At 41.1% G+C, this 22,268-nt stretch overlaps 1 protein-coding gene across 2 annotated transcripts; it reads left to right on the top strand.

Moving 5' to 3' along the window:
- The first annotated feature begins 191 nt into the window (after positions 1-191).
- ZFP28 (ZFP28 zinc finger protein) lies at positions 192-20,822 on the top strand. Of its 2 annotated transcripts, XM_049098560.1 has the most exons (9): positions 411-425; positions 902-990; positions 1,071-1,124; positions 9,383-9,509; positions 9,687-9,782; positions 11,356-11,519; positions 12,102-12,216; positions 13,006-13,101; positions 16,838-20,822. In XM_049098560.1, exons 4-9 carry the CDS (start codon positions 9,476-9,478, stop codon positions 18,535-18,537), a joined length of 2,205 nt encoding a protein of 734 aa, XP_048954517.1. In that variant the 5' UTR covers positions 411-425; positions 902-990; positions 1,071-1,124; positions 9,383-9,475; the 3' UTR covers positions 18,538-20,822. The 2 variants fall into 2 exon arrangements, with proteins under 2 accessions (XP_025279517.1, XP_048954517.1); XM_025423732.3 differs by lacking the exon at positions 1,071-1,124 and having other exon boundaries at positions 192-425.
- The last annotated feature ends 1,446 nt before the right edge of the window (positions 20,823-22,268 follow it).

Raw genomic sequence — 22,268 nt, 5'->3', positions numbered from 1 at the left:
CCTCCGCCCTGGCCGGGACTACGTTTCCCAGAGAGCGTTGCGGTGGCCGCCTACGGCCACTTCCGGCGGCGGTCGGCGGCCGGGGTTCGTGCGGCCGGCCGGGTCGGGGGGCTCGGCGGCCGCAGGGGCGCGGGGAGGGGAGGGGCGGGGCGGGGCCCGCTGGACTCCGGGCGTGCCCGCGGTGGGTGGGGGCAGCGAGCGCGCGCGCCTCTACGACATGCAGGGAGCGGCGAGCGCGGGGGCCCGCGGGCGGGGGTCCCCGCCCCGCCGAGGCTCTCCCCGCACAAAGCCCGGGTCAGGCCGAGGCCGGACTGCGGGGACCCCGGCCGCCTTCGCCCGCCCTGCTCGGGGAAGGCTGCGCGCGAGGAACGGCCTGTCCTGCAGGGGCCCGCGAGCAGCGGTGACCATGGGGCCGGAGAACCGAGGTGAGGGTGACAGGTGGTCGGGGACGGAGTCACCCCCTCAGAGTGTGGGGAGGCTGAGGTCTGGGGCAGAGGCCTCTCGGGCCCACGTGCTGCTGAATGGGGGTCCCTCGGCTCTGGGGCTGGTATATGGAGGAATCATCCCTCGAAGGTATGGAAGTTTACCCTGAGTCCGAGCATCGAGCAGCGGTGCAGGGAGGGAGGGCGGCCTAGCCGGACACCATTCTAGTCCATGCTCCCGACAGAGGAAACCCCTCTCCCTCCTTGGAAGCCCCTAGGTGGAACGATGGTCGTGTACAGGTCCGTTCCTGCAAAACTGGTCCCATCTGCTCATGCCCGAGAGCATTTCATTCTTCACTTGTTGAAGCGCTTCCCGATGTATGGCTGTAGTTTAAGGCTCTGCAAGAAGGGGCCGATTTCAGGCAGGTGATGAGGAGCGCGGTGTAGACTCCTTCTCCAGCTCCTCTCTCTCCCCCCAGTTATGCCCTCTAGGGCCACTGCCCTTCGGGAGAGGAGGCACAAGCAGGAGGCAGCAGGGGCGAGAACTGAACTGAAAGCCATGTCTCAGGTGAGTTGGCATTTCCACTTTCTTGTCTGAAACGCAGCCGTGCTTTTCAGGACTTAATAATGTTTATTTTCTTTTAAAAGTTTTCCGTTTAAGAGAGCTGTCCTGGGAGCTGTTTCCCATTTCCTTACATTCTGGTGAGTGATGGGCTACAGGGGTAGCCCAGGGCTTCCTTCCCTGCTTCCTCTTCATCCCATTCAGTGTTCATTCTTCATTGGTGAAGTGATTCAGCACTGCGCTGTGCCAATGTTCTGAGACAGACTCTGAGAGGGGACTCTGATGGAGCCAAGAGGTTCTCCTTGGGGCAAGCACCACAGCTGCGTGTGCTATACCTGTTTTATTTGGTATCCACTTGGTGTCTGTCCCTGGAGAAACAGATGGTCAAGCCCAGTCCCTGCTCCCAAGTTGCTCACAGTCTGTTGGTGGAAAGTCATGGAAGCAAGCAAACAAGGTTCTTGAGGGCAGGTGAGAGCTGCCTAGAGGACCTCTTGGCTTCTGGCTGCCTGTGGGGGAAGGGAGGGGCTCTCTCCCCAGAAGGTGATTTTTGAGCCATGTTTTGAAAGGAGAGGGGATCTTTGGCAGGCAGAAGAGGAAAGGGCAGCACCGGTGCAATATGAGAAGCTGTCTTTTTCTTACTCAATTATGTGGCTTCTTAAAATACCATCAAATAGTTTTGTTTGTTTCTGTTTTCTATGCCTCATAAATATGATCACGGGCTCATAAATATGTGGACTAGGTTCCAGTTGTACCACCCAAAGTACTTTTAACCAAATTACCAGTAATCTCACATTACCAGATGCACTGCCCAGTCCTCAGTCTTTTTTGACTATCGTTGGCATTTGAAGCAGCTCAGGGGTTGGCAAACTTTCACTCTAAAAGGTAGATAGTAAATATTTTAGGCTCTACAGGCCATAAGGTCTATGTTGCAGCTGCCCAACTCTGCCTTCTATAACTGAAACAACCATAGACAATAGGTAAATGAATGGGCAGGGTTGTGTTACAATAAAACTTTATTTACAAAAATGGGGGACTGCCAACCCTTGACATAGCTCATCCCTTGCTATCCACAGGGCCCTTTTTTCCCTTGGCCTCTAGGACACAACACTCAACTGGCCTTTTTCCCACCTTCCTGACTTCTCAGTTTTCACTGCTGGTTCCTCCCCTGACCTACAGCTGTCGGTGTGCCTCCAGGTTGTGTTCTTGGCTCTCCTTTCTTGTCTGTGTGCACTTGTTCCCCTGAGGAGGTCAGTTTTTTCTCATCTGTAGAAACTGGCCACAGGAAGGCTTCTTCCAAATTCGCCTTTCCAGCTCGAACCTCTGCTCTGAGTTCCATGCCTGAGTGTCCAACGTGACTTCTCCTTGAGGAATATTGAATATTGAATAGGTAACTCATACCTAACACATTCACATTTGAATTCTAAGGTTCCCCCCAAACTGGCTGCTCCCACAGTTGTCTCTGTTTCAGACCATGGCAGTTTCATGCTGTCAGTTACTAGGCCAGAAACCTTTGCATCATTGTCCCCTCTTTCCCCACTCCTTGTGTTTACCTCATTGCAAATCCTGTCAGTGCCATTTTCACTTTATATTAGGAACTTGTCGATGATCATCACACCCACAGCGACCATCGCTGCTTGTTATCTTACTATTGGCCCCTGGGCTCTGCTTCTGTGACTTCCTGCTTCTACATGTACTCCCTGCAGTCACATCCCAGCACTGCAGCCAGGCAGGGTCTGTTCTAACTGCCATGTCACTCTCTGTTCAGAACCCTCCCAGGGCATCCCCGAATGAAGGACACATCCTTGATGTGCTGACAGCACCCTTACTGACCCTACCTGGCCCTTTGTTTTACCATCCTCCTCCATCACTCACTTTGCTTCCTCAAAAATTGCCTTCTCATTTTCCTGATTGCGCTCTCTGTACTTTCAAAGACTCCCACCCAAATTCTTCACATCTTCTCTGCTTTACTCTTTTTTTTTTTTTTTAACTCTTAGCACATTTCAGCATACTGTATATCTACTTAATATATCTGTTTTTTTGCTTCAAGTACACCTAACACAGGCATGGATTTGGAACACTCTGATGCCTGATTCAGAAAATATTCGGTAGAAGAATGTGTAAACCTCTCTTATAGCCAGTGTTTTGCTATTTAATAGTATTATGGTAATCATTTTTATACCTGGAAATGTCCTTTATCCCTGATTATTTCCCATGAATACATTCCTAGAAGTTTTTCTTAACTTCGTGGGTTAAAGTTTATTAAATTTATATGAAATCCAAATACTTTATTTTTATTTTATTTTTTTAAAGATTTTTAAAAATTTATTTATTCATGAGAGACAGAGAGAAAGGCAGAGATACAGGCAGAGGGAGATGCAGGCTCCATGCAGGGAGCCCGACGTGGGACTCAATCCTGGGTTTCCAGGATGACGCCCTGGACTGAAGGTAGCACTAAACCACTGAGCCACCTGGACTGCCCTGAAATGAGAATACTTTAAAAGTTGTATTGGATGGAACAATAATAGAGCCTCAAAAGCTAGAATTTTTGGTGTAAAAAAAGTAGACTTTACCAAAAAAAAAATTACTGATTTTTCATTCACGTGCCTTAAAAATTAATTGAATTGGACCAAAAAAACCTTCTTTAAGATATTTTTTCTTACAAAAGACTTTCATTTTTTTTCCTATAGAGTATTAATACTGAGTATCTTTGTGTAAGGATAGACTTGTTTTCTGTTTGCTTTTATAATCTCTCTCATCTTTAAGATTAAGAGTGAGACCACCAGAACAAATTCTTATATTGAGTGTACCATTATGTTTTCTCTCCAGTATAGTGTAACGTTTGGAACCCTTTTGGAAATCTGCACATGTCCATGCTAACAATGGGAATGAGTATAGGACGTGCACATATGAGAGTATTTTGCATACCCTTGAATGAAGCAGGTTGATCTGGACATGAGTTGGAGAAAATTTGTTTTATCTGAAAGTCATGTTGCCTAGTCCATCTTGTTTCATCATCAGTGTGAATGGATATCGGGCGTTATGGCTGCCGTCTGAGTAGAAACTTTTATTTATTTTTTTAAAGATTTTATTCATGAGAGACAGAGAGAGGCAGAGACATAGGCAGAGGGAGAAGCAGGCTCCCTGCAGGGAGCCCAATGCAGGACTCAATCCCAGGACCCGGGGATCATTCTCTGAGCCGAAGGCAGAAGCTCAACCATTGAGCCAACCAGGTGTCCCTGAGTGGAACATTTTAATTGAGATATGATAGGGTCATGGTACAGGTGTGGACTAAGGAGTCAGGCTGCCTGGGTTCAGATGCTAGCTCTAGCATTTGATCACTGTATAATTTAACCTCAAGGCAACTTAAATGGCCACATTTTCTTCATCTGTAAAAATGGGGATGATAATGGTACTGGCTTAATATGGTTCTTAGAAGGATTAATTAAGTTAATGCATGTACAATGTCTAGAAAAACGTAAAGGTTCCTGGCACATAGTGAGATCTCAGTGTTAGCTGTCAGCATCCTCATGTCACTGTCATTTAGAAATTTACAGACCAGCCCTTTAGGTGACACGCAGTAACACAATATATGATGTTGGACAGGAGTTGGCAAACTAGCCTAATCTGGCCTGCCACCTCTTTTTGTATAGCTCATGAGCCACAAATGGTATTAACATTTTTCAGTGATTGAAAAAGAATGAAAAACAATGTGAAAATCACCTAAGTTTATATTTTGGTGCCCATAAATGATATCTTCTTGGAGCATGGCAAACATAGTTTAGCTGTTGTCTGTGGCAGCTTTTATGCTGCAAGAGCGGAGATGAGTCATTGTGACAGAGGCTCTCTGGCCTACAAAGCCTAAAATATTTGTCCTCTGGCCCTTTACAGAGAGACTTTGCTGACCCCTGATGTAGATGTTAAGGGTGTAGACAATGAAGCCAGACTACTGGGTTCAGAATCTTGGCTCTGCAGTTGACTGTGTGATCTTGGGCAAGTTACAGCTCTCTGTTTTCCTCATCTATAGAATGGGAATGGTGATAGTACCAACTCCCAGGGTCATGGGGGTTGAATAAGCTTCTATGTAAGTATATAGACTTCTGTCTGGAATAACCTAAGTCCTGTGAGCAATAATTGTTACTGTTTAGAGTAAAAGACATTTGCTAGCTCTTTTAGTCTGTCCGGTCTGCTATCACAGACAACCATACACAACTGGAGGCTGGGAAGAACCAAGATTGTGGTGTTGGCAAATTATATGTAGTGACTGATGCAGACCCGCTTCCTGTTTCATAGCTGGCACCCTCTCTCCGTGTCCTCATATGGAAGAAGGGGCTAGGGAGCTCTCAGGGGTCTCTTTTATAAGGACACTAAGACCATTAAAGAGGGTTCGCCCTCATGACTGAAGCACCTCCCAAAAGGCCCTACCTTCAAATGCCATCACACTGGGCGTTAGGATTCAAATGTATAGGTTTTGGGGGTACATAAAGTATTCAGACCATAACACTAACAGAAGTCATTGATTCTTTTTTGATCAGTTGCATTTCTTTTCTTTTCTTTTTTTTTTTTTTTTTTTTTTTATAGATTTTTTGTTTATTTGAGAGAGTGCACACAAGTGGGGAAGAGGGGAGGAACAGAGGGAGAAGTAGACTCCAAGGATCCAGACACAGTATGGGACTTGTTCCTGGGATCATGACCTGAGCCAAAGGCAGACACTTAACCAACTGAGCCACCCAGGAGCCCCCAGAGTTACTGATTCTATACATAAAAGGCAGTCTATATAACTGATAAAATGTCTTACCTGGAGGCACATACACCATTAATGCTGGGTCCCTCTGGAACATAGAAGTAGAGATAGAAGGGGACATTCTTATTAAGCAAAAAACCAGGCCCCCCAAAACTCAGTTGCCCAGGTATAAAAAAATATTGGAACTTATACTCTTCTTTGTAGCAAGAGCCTCAAATTCCAGTTTCCCCATCAATGACAAAGTAATAACAAGGGCTAGAAATGTGGGCATCATTTTCTCTTGCACCAACAGACTTCTAACATCATTGTAAAGATGCTGTAATTATATTGTAGATTTTAAAAAGGTATTGTAATTTGCATACAGTATATGTACTGTATACTGTATATAATACTGTATACATTATATATACTGTATATAATGTTTCATTTAGTAAACAATATGTGAAAGATTTTTGAATGTCTGAAAAAAATAAGTGTAAGACTCGCCAGGCAAGGAGCATGTATTTAAAACTATAGGGCTAGGGCAGCCCCGGTGGTGCAGCGGTTTAGCGCCACCTGCAGCCCAGGGCGTGATCCTGGAGACCCGGGATCGAGTCCTACGTTGGGCTCCCTGTGTGGAGCCTGCTTCTCCCTCTGCCTGTGTCTCTGCCTCTGTCTCTCTGTGTCTCTATGAATAAATAAAATAAAATAAATAAAATCTTTAAAAAAAAAAGAAGAAGAAGAAATATAGGGCTGGAATCTGTGAAAAGCCGGCTTTTAGAATCAGGTCAGAATAAAAGCATAGAAGTAGCATGTGTCTGAACATCTATATCTTTGGAAATATTTGCATTGAAATGTTTTTTTGGGGGGGCCTGGGCCCAGTCAGAAGAGCATGCAACTCTTGATTTTGGGTTTGTGGGTTTAAGGCCCACACTGGGTGTAGAGATTACTTAAATAAATATTAAAAAAAGAAGAAATGTTTGTGTGTTTTTTTTAAGCCACTTTATGGAGGTATGATTGACATGTAGGAAGCTGCATGTTTTTAATGTGTATAACTCAGTGAGTTTGAGGATGGGTATATACTGGTAAAACCATCACTAACATCAAGGCCATAAACTTATCATCTTCCAAATGTTCCTCCTACTCTTATTATTATTTTTTCTTAGCAAGAACACTTAACATAAGATCTACCTTCTTAAAAAAAAAATCTACCCTCTTAGTAAATTTTAAGGAAATAACAGAATATTGTTAGCTATAGGCATAATGTTATACATTACATCTCCAAAACTAGTCATCCTTCATAACTGAAACTTTGTTCCCTTTGCCCATCACCTCCACATTTCCTTCTTACCCAGCCCCTGGCAACTGCCATTCTACCCTCTGCTTCTGTAAGTTGGACTATTTCAGCTTTCACATATAAGCAAGATCATGCAATGTTTGTTTTTCTGTGTCTGGCTTATTTCATTTATCATCTGCATTGAAACGGTTGAGTTTCAGGATGCTTGAAGATTTCCACTGAGTCTTGCACAGTGAATTTGAAGGCATTTAACTGCTGGTACAGATGAATATAAACAACCCAGGGAACCAGAGCTGAACCTTCACAGCAAAATGAGCACTCCTGCTACTTATTCGGCCAGCAGATCAGTTCCTTTGCTCTCATGACCAGATGCTCCAAGTTGACAGCATTACTGAGAGCAGCCAGCACCATCTGAGACTTGCTTGTTCAGGTCAACATACGAGCATGTTCTTGGCTCACGGCTTACAATATGCAGTTCTTGGCTGTTTCCTGCAAGTATTACCAGCAGTTTTCTATGACCTGGCACCTTTCAGTCTCCCATTTAGGAGATTTATGCTATCAAAAGTTTACTGTCTGCACAAATCAAAGATATCACTTATAAAACCCTTTTGACTTGTCTTTACATGGTTTGGTTGAAAATACTTTCAGAATTGGTGCAGGCTAAAGAGCATGTGATAGCATATCCCCTCACAGGGACTTTTGTTGCCACTAGGATTTTAAAATCCTAGGGCTGCTGGTCATTTAAATCTAGAATTATGTGGAGCTGAAAACAGGAAAGTTGGGTTGTTGGTCAGCAGTGTGGTAGCCAACATTTATTTAGAACTTTTGTGGAACCTGTGCCAGTCCCTAGTGCTGTGCCCGTGTTATGTTTGATCCATGATTTGTGAGATTTTGTTGATTTTTTTTCCATTTTGCAGATGGGGAGGTGAGACAGGTTAAGTGAGTAGGTGAGATTGCAGAGCTAGTGTGTGCTACAGTCTGCATTCAGGTTTTGGGCTCTGCTGCTTATTGATTTCACTATTTACTTTTTTTTTTAAAGATTTTATTTATTTATCCATGAGAGACACAGAGAGGCAGAGACATAGGCAGAGGGAGAAGCAGGCTCCCTGCGGGGGGCCTGATGCAGGACTTGATCCCAGGACCCTAGGATGATGACCTGAGCCAAAGGCAGATGCTCAACCATTGAGCCACCCAGGGGCCTCTCACTATATACTTTTAAAATCCTAGGGCTGCTGGTCATTTAAATCTAGAGGGCAGCCACTCATAGGATTCCCAGGGTGAGAGTTTGAATTAAGTAAATATTTAAAATACATTGGAATGTATCAGAATTACACACTGAAATCCTAAAAATATGCTACATAAAAATTGGCCAGGAGAGGACGAGATGAGCTGCATGCTCACCATCACACATGGATTCATGGTACCTTTCGACACTTCTGCTTCTCTGAGATGGCACCTTGATTCTTGAAAGTGTTCTGTAGTGTTTTTCCTTTTTTTTTTTTTTGTAGTGTTTTTCTTAAACATCTTTATGTCAGAAAAAAGAGGATTTTGTTTAGTGTATTTTTTTTTCTTATTAACACGAATGCTCAACATCTAATGAACACTGAAAGTGAAATAGAAATCCCTAGAACCTGCTTTGAGGGTTAGTCTTCTCTGCCTTTTGAGGCTCATCTTCACATTGATTTCCACATTCTTGTGCTGATCCAGGCCACTCGTGTGTCGTCATGTTGAAAAATGCTCTTATATGTTGTGCCTGGAGCAGTTGAGCCTCCATTATTTATGGTCTGAATTGCTGTGTGTACACCTGCACAAAATTGCCAGCTCTCTGAGGGCAGGGGCTGTTTGTGTATTTTTCTCTCTTTAGATATTATTCCTTATACATATAGTCTCTCACTCAAACTGAGGAGAAAAGTAGTCCTGAGACCCCTATCTGAGTCTGCTCAGGCTGCTGTACAACACACCGTGGATGGGGATCTTGAACAACATTTATCTTCCCAGTCTGTTCTGGAGGCTGGGGGTTGGAGATCACAGTGCTGGCAGGCTTGGTTTTCCCTGAGGCTTCTCTTCGACTTGCGGATGGTCACCCTGTCACCATGTCTTTGCACATGCTTTTCTCTGTGTGGTAGCATCCCTGGTGTCTCTTCCTCTTACTATAAGGACGCCAGTAACATTGGATTAGGGTCCAACCACAGGACTTCATTTAACTTTTAATCGCCTCTTTTAAGGTTCCACTGCCAAATGAATCATATTCTGAGTTTCTGGGTGTTAGACTTCAGTGTATGAGTTTGGGGAACACAGTTGAGTCCATAACAACCACCTCCCCACCCCCATTGATGGGGCATGAGCACTGATTAAACAAGAGTGTGGTTTTGTCCTTTCAGAGCTTGGTGACATTTGGGGATGTGGCCGTCAATTTCTCCCAAGAGGAGTGGGAGTGGCTGAACTCTGCTCAGAGGAATCTGTACAGGAGTGTGATGTTGGAGAACTACAGGAACCTGGTTTCACTAGGTGAGGATGTTCCCTGCTCATTCTCCAACCTGCCCTGGTGGCTTCTGTAACTCGGAGCCCTTTACTCCTTCAGCACCATGCCCTGCCCTGCACTCTTTCATCAGGCCAGGGAGCCAGCATCTTCAGTCTGCACAGACCCACAGCATGACCACCTCCTCCCTCTTCTTGTGTACTTAGGACTTTGCGTTTCCAAGCCCGACATGATCTCCTCATTGGAACAGAGGAAGGAGCCCTGGATGGTGAAGAGAAAGTTGACAAGAGGCCGGTGCCCAGGTGAGCGTGGGAGGCCTGGCTGGGGTGAAGGCCCTGTGGGTCACGGCTCAGGACCCCAGGCATATGGGATCAGCAGACTTCCTGAGCCTCCAGGCCTGAAGGGAGAATTGAGGGCTCTTGAGCCAGGCTGCCCAAGATGTTCATCCTACCTGATCTCTCCACCTCTGCTCCCCTCCCTCTGAACATGACTTCTTTCCTCTGCTCTGGATTCCATTTTTCCTAGCTCCTTCTTAGACCCTTTGTCATGCAAGCTTACATTCCTGTACTTTAAAAAATCCTTGGCTGATTCCATTGTCTTTATTATCTTATTTCTCTTTGATTAAATGACTGTTCTGTGTATAGACGTCTTTCACTGACTTTTATTGTGACTTTTGAGTAAGGCCGTCGTGCTGATTGGTGGATGAGTGTAAGCTATTGAAGAATTAACCCTGTCTCTGGGGAAATAGGACATATCCGTACATAGCTTATGTGAAGTAGAAACTGCTGTCCTATGTATGGTGAGTATAAATAGGGACCTAAGAGGAAGAAGAAAAATCACTCCCAGTTTCAAGCCAGAGAAACAAGAATGAGAGTAGAGTCTTTAGCAGAAATGTTAGAATGACAAGAAAGAGATCAGCTGGGTCTGGGCGGGGCCGTCATTGATTTGGGCAGGTGGGCCTCCCAGTGCAGACAGGACCGGACAGGACAGTGGAGTGACTGGCTCTCAGAAGGAAAGAACACTGATTCTGATTTGACAGAGAAATCTTACAGATCTTGTGATGATATTTCTATCACTTGGGAATACAGTGGTTTCAACTACAGCATTATCTGTGGAACAACAAATTGACCAAGTAAGACAAGGGGTCAGAATTACAGACTTCTCTCAGGGGTTACTACAAGAGGAAATGGCAACGATTTCTAAAGAATTGAGAATCTTGTAAAACCTCTTTGTTTAAATCATACAAGGGAAGACTTTGTATTGACAGAACTGGACAGGCTGCTCAAAGATACCACTTCTGGCAAGATTCATGGGTTGTTAAAGGGTACAGGAGAACTAGCAGGGTGTATCTGTGAAACCTTTCCATTTCACATATTAGATCACATTCTCTGAATGAGTTTAATAAAACAAAATAGCTTTTTTCTTCTGGCAGTCCTTTGTCTCTTGTGGAGATTCTAGTTGATTATTGAAGACTTGCACTTTTCAGGCTGGGATTTGAACTTTTGTTAGTTAACATTGTAATAAAAGAGGCACTCTTAAAAAGAGAAAATAATTTTTTCTGAAAAACTGGAGAAAGATTCAAAGTGAATTTTACTTAATAATGTTGAGATAAGGATCATATAGCAGTTTTCTTCCTTAGCCTCCCCTCTCTTTTTGTTAGCCACATTTTATCTTAGATTTAGGTAATAAAGCTCATGTTGTATCCTTTAGGATGAAAGCTACACAAATATGGGAATATATGGTTGGTTAGTCATATAAAAAAAGCTTTTGATATGATATGTTTCTTTGAGAACTTTAATTTCTCTGATTATGTTTTGGAAGTTTTCTTTATACTGATACATAACGGAGAAAGCTTGCTTTTTTCCTATCTTTCAGATTTGAAGGCTGTGCTGGAGACCAAGGAGTTACCTGCAAAGAAGGACATCTCTAAAGAAACGTTATCCCAGGCAGTGATAGTGGAGAGACTCACAAATTACAGCCTGGAATGCTCCATATTGGAGGAACATTGGGATTATGGTGCTCTGTTTGAGAGGCAGCCGGTAAGTCAGGAGATCAGTTCTAGTCAAGACACAGTATCCTTCCAAAAGAAACCTGTCTTGAGGGGAGATATCATGACCACAGTGAGTTTGGGAGAAGGTTTCCTTTGAATACGGTGCTTCTGTAGACAGAGTATCCTGCCAGAAGGAAGAGTGTGCAGTCATGATGCCCACTAGAAGAGGGGCTGCAATTCAGTTGTAATGAGTCACAAACAAGTCTGTCTTAATCAAAAACACTCAACATGTGATGACATGAGAAGGCTTTGAGCAGGACCTCAGCCCTGCTCTGTCATCAAAGCTTACATAATGAGAGGGACACCTGGCAGACTTGAGTCTTGAAGGTGGGGAAAGCCTCAGTCAGCATTAGGAGATTCATACTGTAAGTTTGTTCTCCTCTGCAAAATTACAAATTCTTTTTTTCCCCCCCAAACATAGACATTATGCCTAGACCTGGTCATTATGTGACCTGCGTTGCTCAGAACCTGAGTGAGAATTCTTGCATAGGTTGCGTCTTTCACACCCTTCCCCACAGCCTCTGCAGGTTTGTGGGCACATTTGACCAAAAAGTGTGTTGTACCATTTCAGGGCTTAGTGACTATCACAAATATGGCCGTAGACTTCTCCCAGCAGCTGGACCCTGCTCAGAAGAGTTTCTGTAAGAATGTGATATGGGAGAACCGTAGTGACCTGGGGTCAGTAGGTAAGGATGTCCCTCTCCTAAATCTGAACCTGTCTTCAGCAACTGCCACTTTCATTTCTCAGGGGTTTTATTTATTTATTTATTTATTTATTTATTTGAGAATGAGAGAGAGGGCAGCCCAGGTGGCTCAGCGGTTTAGCGCCTCCTTTGGCCCAGGTCATGATCCTAGAGACTCAGGATCGAGTCCCATGTCAGGCTCCCTGCATGGAGCCTGCTTCTCCCTCTGCCTGTGTCTCTGCCCCCGCCACCCCTCTCCCTTTCTCTCTCTCTCTCTCTCTCTCTCTTTCTCTGTCTTTCTCTCTGTGTCTTTCATGAAGAAATAAATAAAATCTTAAAAAAAAAGAAAAAAGAATGAGAGAGAGCATAAATGGGGGAAGGGGCAGAGGTAGAGGGAGAAGTAGGCTCTCCACTGAGCAGGGAGCCTGATATGGGACTTGACCCCAGGACCCTGAGATCGTGACCTGAGCTGAAAGCAGGCACTTAATTGACTGAGCCACCCAGGTGCCTTTATTCAAATGTCAGTTTTGAATTTAGAGGTGGAGGAGGGGTCTTCTGAAGTTTTGAGCTGAATTTTTGTTGTGATTCCTAAGATGAGAATTTGACATTTGTAGAGTTGAAAGTTGGTATGTTCATTATGCTTGAAGCATCATTTTTAATGTCTTTCAGATACTGCTCACTTTTCTTTCTGCTTCTTCCTGTAATAAAACACTTTTCTATCAAAACCACAGAACTGGTTCTTGATTAAGAATGTCCAGTGTATGACAGAACCCCATATCTGCCCATATGCAGGACCCTGTGTCTCTAAGCCAGATTTGGTCTCTCTGCTGGAGCACGGGAAAGAGCCCTGGATGGTGGAAAGAGAGCTGACAAGGAGCCTGTTCTCAGGTGAGTGCAGCAGGCCTGGATGGAAGTGCCACTGCAGGTTAGAGCAGAACTTTCGCCAAAGAGGCTGAGTCCTCACTAACGTATAGGAGAAGATGCACAGGACTTCACAAAGTCCTCCAGGTCTAGAGAGAAAATAGAGGTCTCAGATTTCAAAATTATTCTCTTTCCTCCTTTGCTACCTTCTCTTGAGTGATTGCTCATTCCCTGTAACGTTTCTCCTTTGGCCACTCATATTTGCTCAGCTCCTTACACGATTCTGTCCTGACCCCATGTACTTTTGAGCTATTTTTCGTGATCACATGGCCCACTCATTTCATTCTGCATCCATTCCTGTAAGAACCATGAATGGAAAGTTATTTGAGGGAGCCATTGTGCTTGGCATCGGCAGGTACTTGGAGAAAAAGGGAATTTACACATATGTTGTGATTGTAAATGGTCACTCCAGTGGAAAGGATGAAACATGTTTATGGATGAACTGGATGAAGTAGAGTTTGCAGAATTTCCAATAGGGCATTGCAGAGACAAAGGAGAGGATTAATTTCCAGTAGCTTCCTTGTTTGAGTCAGGGTGGATAGAAGTTGCATTGCAAGAAGATAGAAGTGGAAGGTCTCTTCTTTTTTTGAGGCGGGGAGTTCTTTTTTTTTTTTTTTTTTTTTAATTTTTTTTTTTATTTATTTATGATAGTCACAGAGAGAGAGAGAGAGAGGCAGAGACACAGACAGAGGGAGAAGCAGGCTCCATGCACCGGGAGCCTGATGTGGGATTCGATCCCGGGTCTCCAGGATCGCGCCCTGGGCCAAAGGCAGGCGCCAAACTGCTGCGCCACCCAGGGATCCCGAGGCGGGGAGTTCTATTCCTCTTTTGATACATAAGGGAAAGAAGAATTTCTTTAGAAAACAATGGTTTATAGAAAATGTAATCCTATCACCTATTTGGAAGCAGAATGTGAAACCATGACTGATAATCCCAATATGTTAACAGAGCAAGTGTAGACTTCTTCAAGTTGTGAAAAAACACATATTTTTTCATGTAATTGGAATTATAGTGTGTATTCCCACATGCACAGAGATGTTTTTTCACATGCATTCTGTGCCCTATATCTCATTGCTCAATTAGGATGCTTCACATTTTTTGGTATTAAAAATATACTTGCAACAGGTATCTTTATGTACATGAAAACCACTATTTTGGGATTGTTATATCCCTGGATGTGAACATCTGTTAGGCTCTGAAAGTTTTGTTTGCTTTCAGCAACTGCTGCAGTGATTAGATGACTTAATGTATAGGATTAATTGTATCTTCCTAGCAGTGGGTATTTTGATGAAAATAGTTGCTTATTTTTTGGTGAAAGATTATGCCCTAAAGTTATTTTTTTTTTATTATGAAAGAGATTGAATACTGTTTCTACATGTTTATCCTCTTTATCTTTTTGTAAAATATATCTCATATATTCATTTCTCTATTTGTGTGTTAAAAGCTTTCTTAACTGTTCCAGTGATTTTTTTGTTTTTAAATATCAACATACTTTCTCACATATGGTAATAGGAGTTTCTGTTTAATTAGACCTTTTTAGGGATCCCTGGGTGGCGCAGTGGTTTGGCGCCTGCCTTTGGCCCAGGGCGTGATCCTGGAGACCCAGGATTGAGTCCCATGTCGGGCTCCCGGTGCATGGAGCCTGCTTCTCCCTCTGCCTGTGTCTCTGCTTCTCTCTCTCTCTGTGACTATCATAAATAAATAAAAATTAAAAAAAAATTAGACCTTTTTAAATTGTGATGTGTAAAGATTTTAACATTTTTATGTGAACAATACCTATTTCTAGACATCTTTACCAATAGTGAGTATTTTTTTTTCAATTTTTGCCAAGCTCTTGGGTGAAAAGGGGTGTTTAATTTGCATTTCCTGCAGTACTTATAATTTTGAGAAATAGTGCACTTTAAATCCATTTAGAGTTCATATTCTGTTAATGGTGTCAATATACTTATCACCCACATTTCCTATGGATCATATTTCCTTGCCTTTATATTGTATGAATATAAATCCTATCTGAAAAATGTGATACATTTTGTTCCCACTTTCATGTAGCCTGTAAGTTTGCACATGGCTGTTTCTTTGCACTATAAGGTGTAGTTTAAGTTGGGTGGTATCTTTATAGAAGCCTTTACTTTGTTGACCTTTTGTTTCACTTACAGTTTTTTCTTTTTATTAATAGAGGCATCATTCCCATTTGTATCACTTCACAAATTTGGTCTTGTTTCCATTACTTATTTAATTCTTTCTTACTCTCTTCCTGTCCATGAACACAGGATGTCTTTCCATTTATTTATATCTTCTTAATTTCATTCAGCAGTGTTTTGTAGTTTTCAGTGTACAATGTCGTACCTCCTTAGGTAAATTTATTCTTAAGTAATTTATTCTTTTAATGTTATCCCTCATAGAATTGTTTTCATAATTTCCTTTTCAGATTGTTCATTTCTAGGGTATAGAACCAAAACTGATTTTTGTGTGTTGTGATCTTGTGTCTTGTAATTTTGATGAATTGATTTATTAGCTCTAGTACTTTTCTTGTGGATTCTCTGGGGTTTTCTATATAAAAAACATGGGATCATGTTATCTGCAAATAACAGTTTACTTCTTCCTTTCTAACTTGAATGTCTTTTATTTCTGTTTCTGATTGCTCTGGCTAGAACCTCTAGTACAGTGTTGAGTAGAAGTTGAAAAAGCAGGCATCCTTGTCTTATTACTAATCTAAGAAGGAAAACTAAGTGTTTAGATTTCGTGAGAAAAAACTATTTTCCCTTTTTTTAAGATCATCTTTTTGATAACTTTTGATTCTCTGCATCATCTCACCAAAACCACTTTCATCTGTATGTATTTATTGAGATTAACTACACATGCACAAATTTTTGGTGCATGCTAAGTGATTTAGCAGGAGGACTTTAGGCATGTACACTCTTCCCTGTAAGCATTAGAATCTGAGATAAGACACATGCTTGCTCAGTAGTGTGTATGATGTGATTAAATATAATGGCAGCACTCACTATTTTTAGAAAAACAGTTTTGAACTAAGACAGTAAATGGCAGGTCCTATTCATTAATATATGGCCAGAGATGTGAAGAATTAATAAAAGACCAAAAAAGTGTCAGGCCTATGAAAGCATGCAGGTAAATGTAAAAATGATATTATGTTGCTAAATGTATCAGTTGGTAATGTAGGTTTTTGTTGAAATTAAATAAGATGTGGTTAGCAGAAACCTTATTTTCTCATTTGAGGGGAAAGACCAGCTTTCAGATAATCCTAATAAATGCTAATGAGTACTTTGTCTTTTTTTGTGCTTTGGTGTGCTTCTTGGAACAGCTTTCATGATGTGATGACTGCTCTGGCATTGAAGCAAGACAGAGTGGGAGAGAGATTAAAGGCAATGAATGTCAGAATTTCTAGGTGGTGTGATTGCAGAAAAATTTCCCAGTTCCTTTCTTCTAATATGTAACTGATTCCACATGTATTTAATTCTTTTCTGCTCACCTCTTGTAGGCTCCTATATAAATTATGCTGGAGCTTGCTTACATACATTGTATACTGCATATTTACATGTTTTAGAGGCACATAGTTTATGTAGCTTAATTAGGGTTTATTTCACCAATTAATGAATTCATTCATAGTTTTCAAAAACTCATAGCAAATTCTTTTTTTTCTAGCACACAATAAAGAAATACTTGTTTTCTTGTTATCTTTCAGGCCAACAGTCTATACATGAGACCCAGGAATTATTTCCAAAGCAAGATACATTTGCTGAAGTAACAGATAGAACTTCAAACACTAATTTGGAGTGTTCCACTTTCAGAGAAAATTGGGATTCTGAGAGTGTGTTTGAAAGAAAGCTGGTAGGTCAGGAGACACAATTCAGGCAAGAGGCAATCACTCATAATAAAAGCCTCTCTAAGGAAAGAGAACGTAATTTTAATAAATCTGGAAGATGGTTTCATTTGGACATTTCCGAAGAGAGAGTTCATAATCGTGATTCAGTTAAAAATTTCCCCAAAAATTCAGTGGTAATAAAACATACGGGAATTTATGCGGGAAAAAAACTTTTCAAATGTAATGAATGTAAGAAAACTTTTACCCAGAGTTCATCCCTTACTGTTCATCAGAGAATTCATACTGGAGAGAAACCCTATAAATGTAATGAATGTGGAAAGGCCTTCAGTGATGGCTCATCCTTTGCTAGACATCAAAGATGTCACACTGGCAAGAAGCCTTATGAATGTATTGAATGTGGGAAAGCTTTCATACAGAACACATCTCTTATTCGTCACTGGAGATATTACCACACTGGAGAGAAACCCTTTGATTGCATCGACTGTGGAAAAGCCTTTAGTGATCACATAGGACTTAATCAACATAGGAGAATTCATACTGGAGAGAAACCCTACAAATGTGATGTATGTGACAAATCCTTTAGATATGGCTCATCTCTTACTGTACATCAAAGGATTCATACTGGAGAAAAACCATATGAATGTGATGTTTGCAGAAAAGCCTTCAGTCATCATGCATCACTCACTCAACATCAAAGAGTGCATTCTGGAGAAAAGCCTTTTAAATGTAAAGAATGTGGGAAAGCTTTTAGGCAGAATATACACCTTGCTAGTCATTTGAGGATTCATACTGGAGAGAAACCCTTTGAATGTGGGGAATGTGGTAAATCCTTCAGCATAAGTTCACAGCTGGCTACTCATCAGAGAATTCATACTGGAGAGAAGCCCTATGAATGTAAAATTTGTAGTAAAGCATTCACCCAGAAGGCTCACCTTGCCCAGCATCAGAAAACACATACAGGAGAGAAACCATATGAGTGTAAGGAATGTGGTAAAGCCTTTAGCCAAACCACACACCTTATTCAGCATCAGAGGGTTCATACTGGAGAGAAACCCTATAAATGTGTTGAATGTGGGAAGGCCTTTGGTGATAACTCATCCTGTACTCAACATCAGAGGCTTCACACTGGCCAAAGACCTTATGAATGTATTGAATGTGGGAAGGCATTCAAGACAAAGTCATCACTTATTTGTCATCGCAGAAGTCATACTGGAGAGAAACCTTATGAATGTAGTGCATGTGGCAAAGCCTTTAGCCATCGTCAGTCCCTTAGTGTACATCAGAGAATTCATTCTGGAAAGAAACCATATGAATGCAAAGAATGTAGGAAAACCTTCATCCAAATTGGACACCTCAATCAACATAAAAGAGTCCACACTGGAGAGAGATCCTATAACTATAAGAAAAGTAGAAAAGTCTTCCGGCAGACTGCACACCTTGCTCATCAGAGAATTCATAGTGGAGAGTCAGCAGCACACCCCTCTTTGCCTTCCACGTCAAATCCTGTGGATCTGCTTCCCAGATTTCTCTGGGGTCCGTCCTCCCTCCCATCAGCATAGTCTCAGCATTGTTGTTTCACCTGGACAACTCCATTAGTTTAAAAACTGTTCCCTCTGTTTGGTTTAGTTTTGTTGTCCTTGAGTTTGGTCTTCCCATTGCAGATTTTTTTCTTAAGTGTAACTATAGTTCATTCACTTCTTATGTAAAAACTTGTGTTGAGATCCTTTAAATTGGTTAATACATAACATGTGCTTATTCATTAGCACAGTGCCTGGTGCAGATCAAATATTGAGTAAAACATTATTTTGGGACATTAAGGGTTATCACAGTCATCTCTTGAATAAAAATGATGCATAGAAGGAGGCCAGGAGAAACCAGTTTAGATCAGGAACAGAAGTTTCAAAGTAGTCAATGAGGTTTTGCCAATGGTGGTTTAAAATTTGATTTCATCACGTTGAGTTTGAATTGTGGCTTTCCATCTCATCTGCATAAATGTAAGGTGATGTGACTTTATTGGTGAGAGAATTCAGCTTTCCTGTATGTCTAACATCAGTCTTAGAAAGTATGTGGAGAACATGGATGAGTAGGCCTCTTGGAACAAAAGAACTGAAATGATCAGAAAAAAATGCAAGATTTATTTGCCTAAAGTTAAAACTATGACATGTTACTAAAAAATTAGAAAATTTGGAAAGATTTGATTTAAAATCACTTGGGCTTATGAATCAATTCTATTAAACTTTTAAGGAACTGTCAACCTTAAAGTAAACCAGTCCAAATTGACCAAAGTCTCTAGTTTTGTATGGCCCATGATCTAAATTAAAAAAAAAAAAAAAAAGGTTTTAAATGATTGAACAAGTGAAAAGAATATTTTGTGACAACATAAGAATTATATTAAGTTTAAATGTCAGTGTCTGCAAAGAAAGTTTTATTGGCATACAACCACACTCATTTGTTTACAGTTTTCTGTGGCTGCTTTCACACCACAGTGGCAGAGCTGAGGAGCCACAACAGAGCCAATATGGCCTGCAGTGCCTCAAATATTTATTCTATCCTTTTACAGAAGTTTGCCAACCCCTGCTCTGGTACAGAGGAGAGTATACAAAAGGTTCTAATTATTTCTAAGAGTGTAATACAACTCCCACTTCAAAAACAAGACAAAATTCTAAGGCAACTTATGAATAGAGTTGAAAAGGAATTATTAAACTATTGAAATACAAAAATATGTCAATAGAGGAGAAGTACTTTTTCTAGATGAAATACTCAATACTGTTAAAATGTTTGTAAATTGTCATTCACAACAGAGTCCTAGTAGGATATATTTACTTTGACAGTTTCAGTGGAAACAACACAAGGAAAGATAATTTGACAAGCATAGCAGGACATTTTTGAAATAGGTTCCTCTGCATTTCAGATTTTGCTATATCATAAGGCTGGTTTTTCATTAGTGGGGAAATATGTTGACAGTTGGTAATCCACCCTCTTTCAAAAAAACACACATACCTTATAGAGAAATATGCAATTGTATTTAACATTTCTAATTATGAAATGATATGTAAGAAGCAAACAGAAAGGAGGAAGGCTTTACTAAATAGGACATGGGGTCCTAGAAGACCTGGGCAAGAGAATAAGTTGGCCTGTACAAAGAATAAAAAGGTAAGCATGGTGGAAGGCACCAAAAAGATGTAAAAGACAATTGACAAATAATACAAGTCATATGAAAAATATGTCATGTAGGAACAAAGTGCCATTACACCTACAAAACAGTGGGAAAAAATTGGTGATGTATACCAAATAGGTATGTTGGTTGAAGAATTCAAATGATTAAACAAAGTCTGTAAATTTCTTAGCCTCACTAATCAGAAAATAACTAAAACAAGCTTTCCTGGCTTTCAGATGGATTAAAATCTAAAATTTAGATAATGTCCAGTACTGGCATCAGCACGAAGACAGATACCTGATCATTAGTAGTGTAAAATTGTCTTTTTGGATGGCAACATAGTATGACCTATCAACATTATAAATATGCATTCCTTTTGAAATAGTAATTCTAGATCTAGGAATTTTGTCCCAGTGGAAGAAATTTCTGTAAATAATGTTTATTGCAAAATTGTAATTATGATAAAATAAGATTTCACTGTCCTGCCAAGCAGGTTCATTAAATTGTGATTATTCAATACTGTATTGTCTGGTTAGTAGAAAGAGGTTAAATCCTATGTATGCTTCTATGGAGAATTGTCTGTCCACAATATATTAAATGAGATATGTGCAACTTGCAAAACCTAAAGTGTAAAATCATGTCATAGCATCAAAATTAATATTGAATATATATATGTGTGTGCGTGTATCTATGTGCATATTTTTTTCAGTATATATGGTGAAATCTAGTTTTGTCTTTGACACACACACTTATCCTAGCTCTTTGTTGGCACTTGACTTTCTTCATTCTGTAATAATCTACAGTCACACATGGATCCAATTAAGCCAAACAGATTTTTCATTCTTTTTATTTTGGTTGGAGACACAGGGACAGGAGCGGGGCCAATCAATATTCAGCCATATATGTGGCACAATGGATGTTTTCTTTTCATTGTGATTGGTTGGGGCCCTCTTGTAACCAACTGTTAAGAGCATGAAGTATCACTCCTAGGCTGAAGTATTGCAGTTGAGTTGAGGTAGTTGAGTCATCCTTTGGCAGCAGTCTAAAGATTTCTGCATCCCTCTGTACCACTCTGATCCATTAAATGGATCTTTCCTGCTTCTCACATCTTAGTTCAGTTCTTTATATCTGTGAGGTACTTGATATTCTTCCAATATATAACTTCTGATTTGAAGTTAAAGTCTGCTTTTGTTCTCAACCAAGCAATGCTAGCCACCATGGCAGCTGATACTAGAGAATGATTATCAAAGGATAGAGAAGTGGAGTATTAAGGATTATTGAATGAGATAGATCAAAAGAAAAACTTGTAATTCTATTTTGTATTAGGAAAGGCTATTCTCTTTTTAAAAATTTTAATTCCAGTATAATTCACATACAGTGTAATTTAATTTTAGGTGTTCAATATAATGATTCAACACTTCTGTACATCACCCAGTGCTCATCACAAGTACACTCCTTAATTCTTTTTTTTTTTAATTTTTATTTATTTATGATAGTCACACACACAGAGAGAGAGGCAGAGACCCAGGCAGAGGGAGAAGCAGGCTCCATGCACCAGGAGCCCAACGTGGGATTCGATCCCGGGTCTCCAGGATCGCGCCCCGGGCCAAAGGCAGGCGCTAAACCGCTGTGCCACCCAGGGATCCCTCCTTAATTCTTATCACCTATTTCCCCCAGCCCCCTGCCCAACTCCACTCTGGTAACCATCAAATTTCTCAGTGGTTAAGAGTCTGTTTCTTGGCTTCTTCCCCCCCCCCCCCACTCATTTGCTTTGTTTCTTAAGTTCCACATATGGAATAATATGGTGTCTCTCTGACTGACTTATTTCACCTAGCATAATACTCTAGCTCTATCATGTCATTGCAAACGGCAAGATTTCACAGTTCATTGTATATATATACCATGTCATCTTTATCCATTTGTCTGTCAATGGACAGTTACACTGCTTCCCTAAATTGGCTGTTGTAAGTAATGTTGCTGTAAAAATAGGGATGCATATATCCCTAGAAAAGGCTATTCTTGATACAGCAGGATTATGAGCTCATAGCACATTAGGGACTAGATAGCTCCTACCAACAACTACAGGTGATGAGGATTCCTAGTTCCAAAAGCATGTGTGATGCTTGTTTATAA

Source organism: Canis lupus, chromosome 1 (assembly GCF_003254725.2).
Source record: "Canis lupus dingo isolate Sandy chromosome 1, ASM325472v2, whole genome shotgun sequence".
Taxonomy (NCBI): Eukaryota; Metazoa; Chordata; class Mammalia; order Carnivora; family Canidae; genus Canis; species Canis lupus.
The sequence above is the reverse complement of the archived record's forward strand: the minus strand, read 5'-3'. Positions and strand labels throughout refer to the sequence as shown.

Excerpts from the sequence above, each read along its gene's own strand:
- ZFP28 (XM_025423732.3), top strand. The coding sequence starts at position 218 with ATGCAGGGAGCGGCGAGCGCGGGGGCCCGCGGGCGGGGGTCCCCGCCC. Across the intron at positions 991-9,382 it reads AACTGAAAGCCATGTCTCAG|AGCTTGGTGACATTTGGGGA; the intron begins GTGAGTTGGCAT and ends TTGTCCTTTCAG. Across the intron at positions 11,520-12,101 it reads CTCTGTTTGAGAGGCAGCCG|GGCTTAGTGACTATCACAAA; the intron begins GTAAGTCAGGAG and ends GTACCATTTCAG.